The 10025-nt window shown below is 58.7% G+C and overlaps 1 protein-coding gene across 1 annotated transcript; it reads right to left on the bottom strand.

Moving 5' to 3' along the window:
• Positions 1–64: 64 nt before the first annotated feature.
• Positions 65–6199, bottom strand: LOC308051250 (heterogeneous nuclear ribonucleoprotein L-like). Its single transcript, XM_080361614.1, is given in 8 exon segments — positions 65–220; positions 321–416; positions 1830–1860; positions 1862–1888; positions 3339–3540; positions 4030–4151; positions 4855–5138; positions 5996–6199. Coding segments are annotated over 8 exon segments (1002 nt in total). The 5' UTR covers positions 6177–6199; the 3' UTR covers positions 65–161.
• Between the last annotated feature and the right edge of the window lie 3826 nt (positions 6200–10025).

Raw genomic sequence — 10025 nt, forward strand, 5'->3', positions numbered from 1 at the left:
TCCCCCAAACCCCCCCAAAACGCTGCGTGTTTTCCAAACGAGTTTATTGAGAGGCGGGAAGGGGGTGGGGGGGGGCGGGTCCAACCATTTTCCTTAAAAATGGGGGGGGTGGGAGCGGGGGGGCCCGCGGAGCCCGACCGTTAAAACGGGGGGGGGGCGCGTTAGGAGGCGTGTTGGGCCGTGGAGAAGCAGAGCTTGAGCGTGTAGGGGTACGGCCCGTCTGCGGAGAGAAGGGGGTCAGCGGGTCGGGGGGGTCAGCGGGTCGGGGGGGTCAGCGGGTCGGGGGGGTCGGGGGGGGGTCTGGGGGGGGCGGCACTTACTGGGGTTCTTCATCTGGTAGTGGTTGAGGAAGCCGAGCGTCTCCAGCGCGTCGCTCTTGGAGTCCCACTCCAGCAGCCCCGAGGAGCTGCGCTCGCCTGGGGGGCGCAACCGCTAGGGACCCCCCCGAAACGACACCCCCTGGGGGGCTGGGACCCCCCCAACCGACACCCCCTGGGGGGCCAGGACCCCCCCCGGGACCGACACCCCCACAGGGACCCCCCAACCGACACCCCCTGGGGGGCTGGGACCCCCCCAACCGACACCCCCTGGAGGGCCAGGACCCCCCCCGGGACCGACACCCCCACAGGGACCCCCCAACCGACACCCCCTGGGGGGCTGGGACCCCCCCAACCGACACCCCCTGGGGGGCCAGGACCCCCCCCCGGGGACCGACACCCCCACAGGGACCCCCCAACCGACACCCCCTGGGGGGCCAGGACCCCCCCCCGGGACCGACACCCCCACAGGGACCCCCCAACCGACACCCCCTGGGGGGCCAGGACCCCCCCCAACCGACACCCCCCGCTAGGGACCCCCCATCCGACACCCCCTGGGGGGCCGGGACCCCCCCAACCGACACCCCCGCAAGGACCCCCCCCGAACCGACACCCCCTGAGGGGCTGGGACCCCCCTCGGGACTGACACCCCCGCTAGGGACCCCCCCCCAACCGACACCCCCTGGGGGGGCTGGGACCCCCCCCCCGGGGACACCCCCCAGAACCAACACCCCCACGGGGACCCCCCGGAACTGACATCCCCGCTATGGACACCCCCTGAGGGGCAGGGACCCCCCCCCGGGACCAGCACCCCCGCGGGGACCCCCCCTGGAACCAGCACTCCCACAGGGACACCCCCCCCAGAACCGACACTCCCGCTAGGGACACCCCCTGGGGGGCTGGGACCCCCCCACGTAACCGACACCCTCAGCAGGGACACCCCCTGGGGGGCTGGGACCCCCCACGTAACCGACACCCCCAGCAGGGACACCCCCTCTGGGGCTGGGACCCCCACTCCCCCAGAAACAACAACCCCCCACAGAGACACCCTGGGGGGGCCCCAGGTCACCCCTGGGGAGCAGGGACCCCCCCCACCAGGAACTGACAACCTCGGGGGGGCTGGGGACCCCCCCAGCACTGACGCCCCCACAGGGACACCCCGGGGGACCCAGGTCACCCCTGCTAAGGACACTCCCCTGGGGACCGGGACCCCCCAGCAGGGACCCCCCCTGGCAGGAACCCCTGGGGGGCTGGGACCCCCCCCGGCAGGGACACCCCAGGGGGCTGGGAGCACCCCCCCAGAACTGACACCCCTACAGGGACTGCTGGGGGGCTGGGACCCCCCCCCTGGCAGGGACCACCCCCCCCACACAGGGACGCCCAGGGGCTGCGATTTCCCCACAGGGACCCCCCCAACAGGGACACCCCCCCACTTCCAGGGTCAACTGGGGGGCTGGGACCCCTGGCATGGCCCCCCCGCAGGGACCCCCCCAGGACCCCCCCGGCTCTTACTCTTCCCCGAAAACACTTTGACGGACGTCGGGGCGCTTCACCCCCAGCTCATCACAGATCTGCAACAGGACGTGGGGTCAAGGGTCATGGGGTCACAGGGTCAGGGGGCACGGGGTCAGAGGGTCACGGGGTCATGGGGGCAGGGGGACACGGGGTCAGGGGGTCATGGGGTCAGGGGGTGGGGGAGGAAGAGGAGGGGAAATGGGGAGGAAGGGGCAGGGGAGGGGAAGGAGCCGCGAGGAGGAAACACCAGGGACGGGGAGGAGGAGGAAGAAAGGGAGGAGAGAGGAGGAAGAGAAGGGGAAATGGGGACAGGGAAGAGGAGGAGGATGAGGAGGATGGGGATGGGGAGGATGAAGATGGGGATGGTGATGAGGAGGATGAGGATGATGAGGAGGAGGATGAGGATGATGAGGAGGATGAGGGTGAGGAGGGGAGGAGGATGAGGAGGATGATGAGGAAGGGAGGAGGATGCTGACGATGCTGAGGAGGAGGATGAGGATAATGAGAAGGAGGATGAGGATGATGAGGATGGGGATGATGATGAGGAGGATGATGAGGATGAGGAGGAGAGGAGGATGAGGATGATGATGAGGAGAAGGATGAGGATGATGATGATAAGGAGAATGAGGAGGATGATGAGGAGGAGGATGATGATGATGCTGAGGAGGAGGAGAGGAGGATGATGAGGATGGGGATGATGAGGATGAAGATGCTGAGGACGATGAGGAGGAGGATGAAGATGACGAGGAGGATGAAGGTGAGGAGGAGGAGGATGAGGGTGAGGAGGAGGATGATGATGCTGAGGAGGAGGGAGGAGGATGAGGATGCTGAGGATGGGGATGAAGAGGAGGAGGAGGATGAGGATGAAGATGAGGATGAGGATGATGGGGATGAGGATGAGGAGGAAGGGCGGCACCTCATAGAAGTGCTGGTCGCTGACGAGCGGCGCGTTGATGGGGATGATGATGAGGAGGAGGATGAAGATGATGAGGAGGATGAAGGTGAGGAGGATGAGGATGAGGATGACGAGGAGGGGAGGAGGATGAGGATGAGGAGGAGGAGAGCAGGATGAGGATGATGATGATGATGATGCTCAGCAGGATGAGGAGGAGGATGCTGAGGAGGAGGGAGGAGGATGAGGATGCTGAGGATGAGGAGGATGATGAGGATGAGGATGATGGGGATGAGGATGAGGAGGAAGGGCGGCACCTCGTAGAAGTGCTGGTCGCTGACGTCGAGCGGCGCGTTGATGGGGATGATGATGAGGAGGAGGATGAAGATGAGGAGGAGGATGAAGGTGAGGAGGATGGGGATGAGGATGAGGAGGAGGAGAGGAGGATGAGGAGGAGGAGAGGAGGATGAGGATGATGATGATGATGCTCAGCAGGATGAGGAGGAGGAGGATGCTGAGGAGGAGGGAGGAGGATGAGGATGCTGAGGATGGGGATGAAGATGAGGATGAAGATGGATGAGGATGAAGGTGAGGATGAGGAGGAAGGGCGGCACCTCGTAGAAGTGCTGGTCGCTGACGTCGAGCGGCGCGTTGAAGAAGTGCAGCACGTTGCTGGGGTGCTGGATGCGGTTCTTGGCCGCCTGCTCGGGCGTGGAGAAGCGGTTGTTGCGCGAGCCCCCGAAGTCCTTGTAGCTGCACGAGCCGTCGTCCAGCCCGTACGACTGCCCGGGCATGATGGCCTGCTGCTTCGACACGCTGTGGGGCGGGTGTGGGGCAGCTATGGGGCAGCTATGGGGCACCCCACACATCCTCCACCCCACACACTGCCCCATGGTGGCTGCTGCTTCGACACGCTCTGGGGCAGGGAGCTATGGGGCACCCCACACATCCTCCACCCCACACACTGCCCCACAATGGCTGCTGCTTCGACACGCTGTGAGGCGGGTGTGGGGCAGCTATGGGGCAGCTATGGGGCACCCCACACATCCTCCACCCCATACGCAGCTTCCACATGCTGTGGGGTGGGTTAGGGGGTCAATTTTGAGGTCGTTTGGGTCCATTTTTAGGTTGGTTTGGCATCAATTTTGAGGTGGTTTCAGGTCCATTCTTACGTTGGTTTGGGGTCAATTTTGGGGTTATTTTGGGGTCAATTTTGGGGTCAATCTTTGGGTTGTTTTGGGGTCAATTTGGGGCTGGTTTGGGTCAATTCCAGGCCATTTTGGGGCTCCCCGCTGTTTCACTCACCAGACGTTGAGCTTCTGGCCGAACATGAAGTTGTTGTTGAGGTGCGTGATGGCGCGGTCCACGCCGTACCCGTCCGCCATCTCCACCATGGCCGCGCCCGGCTTGCTCTTCATGAACTTCACCTTCAGACGGACACATGGAGGTTAATACCCCCCAGACCCCCTTCATGAACTCGACCTCCATGAACTTGACCTTAAACCAGACACACAGGGGTTAATACCCCACCCCAACCCCCCTTCACGAACTTGACCTCCATGAACTTGACCTTCAAATGGACACAGGGGGGTTAATACCCCCCAGACCCCCTTCATGAACTTGACCTCCAAATGGACATGTGGGGGTTAATACCCCCCCGACCTTCATGAACTCAACCTCCATGAACCTGACCTCCAATTGGCCAAGCGGGGGTTAATAAACCCCCAGATCCCTTTCATGAACTTGACCTCCATGAACTTGACCTTAAACCAGACACACAGGGGTTAATAACCCCCCCAGACCCTCTTCATGAACTTGACCTCCAAATGGACACGTGGGGGTTAACACTCCCCAGACCCACTTCATGACCTTGACCTCCATGACCTTGACCTCCACTGGCCCCATGGGGGTTAATACCCCCCCCAGACCTCCATGACCTTGACCTCCATGACCTTGACCTCCACTGGCCCCGCGGGGGTTAATAACCCCCCCAGACCTCCATGACCTTGACCTCCACGACTCTGCCCTCCGCTGGCCCCACAGGGGTTAATACCCCCCCCCAGACCTCCCTGACCTTGACTTCCACGACCCTGCCCCCCGCCGGCCCCGCGGGGCCCGTGCCGGCCGTACCTTCTCGACGTTGCCGTAGAGGCAGAAGATGTTGAAGACGCGGTCGCAGTTCATCTTGGCCTGGTCCAGCCCGTACACCATGAGCACGGGGCTGTCGGCGTGGGGCCCGTACTCGGGGGGCGGCGGCGGGGGTGGGGGGTGCCCGTACTGGGGGCCGTAGCGCCCGGGGCCCCCCCGGCGGTGCCCCCCGACCGGGGGGCCCATCCTGCGCCCTTCGTAGTGGGGCGGGGGGGGCCCGTAGCCCTCGTCGTGGTAGTGGCCGTGGTACCCGCCGTGGGGGCCTCCTGCGGGGGCAGAGATTGGGGACCCCCCTGTCATCACCATAACCCCCCCGGGTCATGAGAACACCCCCAAGTCGTGATAACCCCCCCACGTCTGATAACCCCTCATGTCATGATATCCCCCCCATGTTGTGATACCCCCCAAGTTGTTATAACCCTCCCATGTCTGATAACCCCCTGTGTTGAGATATCCCCCCCATGTCATGATAACCCCCTCACGTCTGATACCCCCATGTCGTGACCCCCCATGTCATGACCCCCCCGTATCGCCTCCCGTGTCATGACCTGCCATGTTGTGACCCCATGTCATGACTTCCCCATGTCGTGACCCCCCATGTCGTGACCCCCCCATGTCACAACTCCCCTGTGTTGTGCCCCCTCATGTCGTGACCCCCCATGTCGTGACCCCCCCCATGTCATGACACCCCCATGTCACAACCCCCGTGTCATGAACCCCCCAGGTCGTAACCCCCCCGATGTCGTGACCCCCGTGTCGTAACCCCCGTGTCATGACCCCCCCATGTCGTGACCCCCATGTCACACCCCCCATGTTGTGATCCCCCATGTCATGAACCCCCATGTCATGACCCTCCCGTATCGCCCCCCGTGTCATGACCCCCCATGTCGTGACCCCGTGTCATGACTCCCCCATGTTGTGACTGCCCCATGTCACCCCCCGTGTCGTGACCCCCCGTGTCATGTCGTGCCCCCACCATGTCGCACTCCTCCATGTCATGACCCCCCCCCATGTTGTGACCCCCCCGCATCACCCCATGTCATGACCCACCCATGTCGTGACCCCCCCATGTCGTCACCCCCCATATCGCGACCCCCCCATATCATGCCCCCCCCGAGCATACCGTACTCGGCGGGGTGGTCTCCCAGCAGCGGGGGCTGCCGCTGCCGTTTGTTGGGGTTCCCGCCGGGGTCTCCTGTGGGGGGGCGGGACACACCAAACCTCAACACGGGGCTCATGGGGGGGGGAACCGCTCCCCAGGGGGGGCTTGGGGACCCCCACCCCCCCCATAAATCATATGACATATACAGAAAACAACATTTCTAATTAAATTATAAACATTGAATAATAAAATTCCCCCCCCCCGCCCAAATCATAGTCACCAAATGCCCCCCCCCCCCCCCCCCCCGCCTGAATGGTTCGTCCCGCTCGCCATGGCCGTTATCCCCTTTTAGACCCATAAGCGCGGCGCGGAGCTGCCGTTTTGGGTTAGAAAGATGGAAAAAAAGGGGCTACTTACAGCGCGGGGGGGGCACAAGTTACAAAAGCGTCCGTGGGCGCTTAAAGCGGCCGGGCGGCTCTTACCGGGAGCGCGTTAGCGCGGCTGAAAGGCGGCGCGTCCGGCCAGCGCGGCGGCCCCTGCGTTACACGGTGCCACAGTCACACACGGCAACACCCAAAGCAACACCAACACCCGCCGGCGGGCTCGGCAGCAACCGCTCACGGCGCGGGATCCGCAGCGAGGACCGAGGGCGCGAAGGGTGAGGAATGGGGGGGTTTTCCTCCGCGGTTCGCCTCGGAAATGCTGCGTGGAAATGGCGGGCGGGCTCCTGAAACGGGACGGGTTGGTGTGGAAAATGGTGCCCGGCGTGTTTCGCCTCCTGCAATGGGACCTTTGCTGTGTGGACATGGCGGTCGGCCTCCTCAAATTGGATATTTTTGTGTGGAAATTGATGTTTCTCTGTGTTCCGCCTCCTGCAATGGGACCTTTGCTGTGTGGAAAATGGCGCCCAATGTGTTTCGCCTCCTGAAATGGGACATTTCTGTGTGGAAATTGGTGCTCCCCGTGTTAACATCTCCTGAAATGGGACGTTTTTGTGTGGAAAATGGTGTTTTCTGTGTTCCGCCTCCTGAAATTGAACCTTTTCTGTGTGAAAATTGGTGTTTCTCTTGTATTGGGTCTCCTGCAATGGGACCTTTGCTGTGTGCAAAATGGCGCCCACTGTGTTCCACCTCCTGAATGGGACATTTCTGTGTGGAAAATGGTGCTCCCCGTGTTAATGCCTCCTCAAATTGGACATTTTTATGCGGAAAATGGTGTTTTCTGTGTTCCGCCTCCTGAAATCGGACCTTTGCTGTGTGGAAATTGATGTTTCTCTGTGTTTCAGCTCCTGCAATGGGACCTTTGCTGTGTGCAAAATGGCGCCCAGCGTGTTTCGCCTCCTGAAATTGGACATTTCTGTGTGGAAAATGGTGTTTTCTGTGTTCTGCTTCCTGATATTGGACCTTTTCTGTGTGGAAATTGGTGTTTCTCTGTGTTCCACCTCCTGAATGGGACATTTCTGTGTGGAAATTGGTGCTCCCCATGTCAATGCCTCCTCAAACTGGACATTTCTGTGTGGAAATTCATGTTTCTCTGTGTTCCGCCTCCTGCAATGGGACCTTTGCTGTGTGGAAATTGATATTTCCCTGGGTTTCACCTCAGAAATTCTGTGTGGAAATTGGGGTTTCTCTGTGCTCAGCCTCTTGAAATTGGTCATTTTTATGTGGAAAATGGCGCCCAGCGTGTTTTAGCTCCTGAAATCGGACATTTCTGTGTGGAAACTGGTGCTCCCCATGTTAATACCTCCTGAAATTGCACATTTTTGTGTGGAAAATGGTGCCCGGCGTGTTTCACCTCCTGAAATTGGACGTTCTGTGTGGAAAATTGTGTTTCTCTGGGTTCCACCTCCTGTAATGGGACCTTTCCTGTGTGGAAATTGCTGTTTCTCTGTGTTCAGCCTCCTGAAATTGGACATTTTTATGTGGAAATTGGTGTTTCTCTGTGTTCCGCCTCCTGAATGGGACATTTCTGTGTGGAAAATGATGCTCCCCATGTTAATGCCTCCTCAAACTGGACATTTCTGTGTGGAAATTGTCGCTCCCCATGTTAATGCCTCCTGAAACAGAACATTTCTGTGTGGAAAATGGTGCTCCCCGTGTTAATACCTCCTGAACTTGGACATTTTTGTGTGGAAATTGGTGTTTTCCTGCGTTCCGCCTCCTGCAACGGGACCTTTGCCGTGTGGAAAATGGCGCCCAGTGTGTCTCACCTCCTCAAATATGACACTTTTGTGTGGAAATTGGTGTTTCTGTGTTTCACCTCCTGATATTGCACCTTTGCTGTGGGGAAACAAGTGCTCCACATGTTAATGCCTCCTCAAATTGGACATTTTTGTGTGGAAAACGGTGTTTCCATGTTCCGCCTCCTGCAATGGGACCTTTGCTGTGTGGAAAATGGTGCTCTCCATGTTAATACCTCCTGAAATTGGACATTTTTGTATGGAAGTTGCTGTTTTCTGTGTTCCGCCTCCTGAAATTGGACATTTTTGTGCGGAAATCTGTGTTTCTCTGTGTTCCGCCTCCTGCAATGGGACCTTTGCTGTGTGCGAAATGGCGCCCAGCGTGTTTCACCTCATGAAATTGGACACTTCTGTGTGGAAATTGGTGCTCCCCATGTTTCTCCTCCCAAAATTTGAATTTTTCTGTGTGGAAATTGGTGTTTCTGTGTTGGGTCTCCTGAAATTGGTCATTTTTATGTGGAAAATGGTGCCCAGCGTGTTCCACCTCCTGCAATGGGACCTTTGCTGTGTGCAAAATGGCGCTCCCCATGTTAACGCCGCCTCGAATTGGCCTTTTCTGTGTGGAAAATGAAGTTTTCTGTGTTCAGCCTTCTGAAACTGGACCTTTTCTGTGTGGAAATTGGTGTTTCTCTGTGTTCCGCCTCCTGCAATGGGACCTTTGCTCTATGGAAAATGATACTTCCCTGTGTTTCACCTCAGAAATTCTGTGTGGAAAATGGTGTTTCCTGTGTTCAGCCTCCTGAAATGCAACATTTTGATGTGCAAAATGGTGCCCAGCGTGATTCACCTCCCAAAATTTCAACTTTGCTGTGTGGAAATTCATGTTTCTCTGTGTTCCGCCTCCTGCAATGGGACCTTTGCTGTGTGCAAAATGGCGCCCAGCGTGTTCCACCTCCTGAAATGGGACATTTCTGTGTGGAAATTGGCGCTCCCCGTGTTAACATCTCCTGAAATGGGACGTTTTTGTGTGGAAAATGGTGTTTTCTGTGTTCCGCCTCCTGAAATTGAACCTTTTCTGTGTGAAAATTGGTGTTTCTCTTGTATTGGGTCTCCTGCAATGGGACCTTTGCTGTGTGCAAAATGGCGCCCACTGTGTTCCACCTCCTGAATGGGACATTTCTGTGTGGAAATTGGTGCTCCCCATGTTAATGCCTCCTCAAACTGGACATTTTTATGTGGAAAAAGGTGTTTTCTGTGTTCCGACTCCTGAAATCGGACCTTTGTTGTGTGGAAATTGGTGTTTCTCTTGTGTTCCGCCTCCTGCAATGGGACCTTTGCTGTGTGCAAAATGGCGCCCACTGTGTTCCACCTCCTGAATGAGACATTTCTGTGTGGAAAATGGTGCTCCCCACGTTAATGCCTCCTCAAACTGGACATTTTTATGTGGAAAAAGGTGTTTTCTGTGTTCCGACTCCTGAAATCGGACCTTTGTTGTGTGGAAATTGGTGTTTCTCTTGTGTTCCACCTCCTGCAATGGGACCTTTGCTGCGTGCAAAATGGCGCCCAGCGTGTCTCACCTCCTGAAACTGGCCATTTCTGTGTGAAAACTCGTGTTTTCTGTGCTCGGCCTCCTGCAATTGCACCTTTTCTGTGTGGAACTGGACCTTTTCTGTGTGGCAGTGGGACTGTAGCTGTGTTCCGCCTCCCGAGTGCTGCTCCCGAGCGTGTTCCTCTCTTCTGTGTGCGCTCCCGGCCCGCTCTGCCGCCTTGCGGCGCCATGGGAGCGTTACAGTGTCTCTGGTGCGCAGCGCCGGGCGTCCGCGGCGCCGCGCGGTGTCCGTGGTGTGGTGGCCATGGTGTGGTGTCCGCGGT

The sequence above is a fragment of the Nesoenas mayeri genome (assembly GCF_963082525.1).
Source record: "Nesoenas mayeri genome assembly, chromosome: 35".
Classification (NCBI taxonomy): Eukaryota; Metazoa; Chordata; class Aves; order Columbiformes; family Columbidae; genus Nesoenas; species Nesoenas mayeri.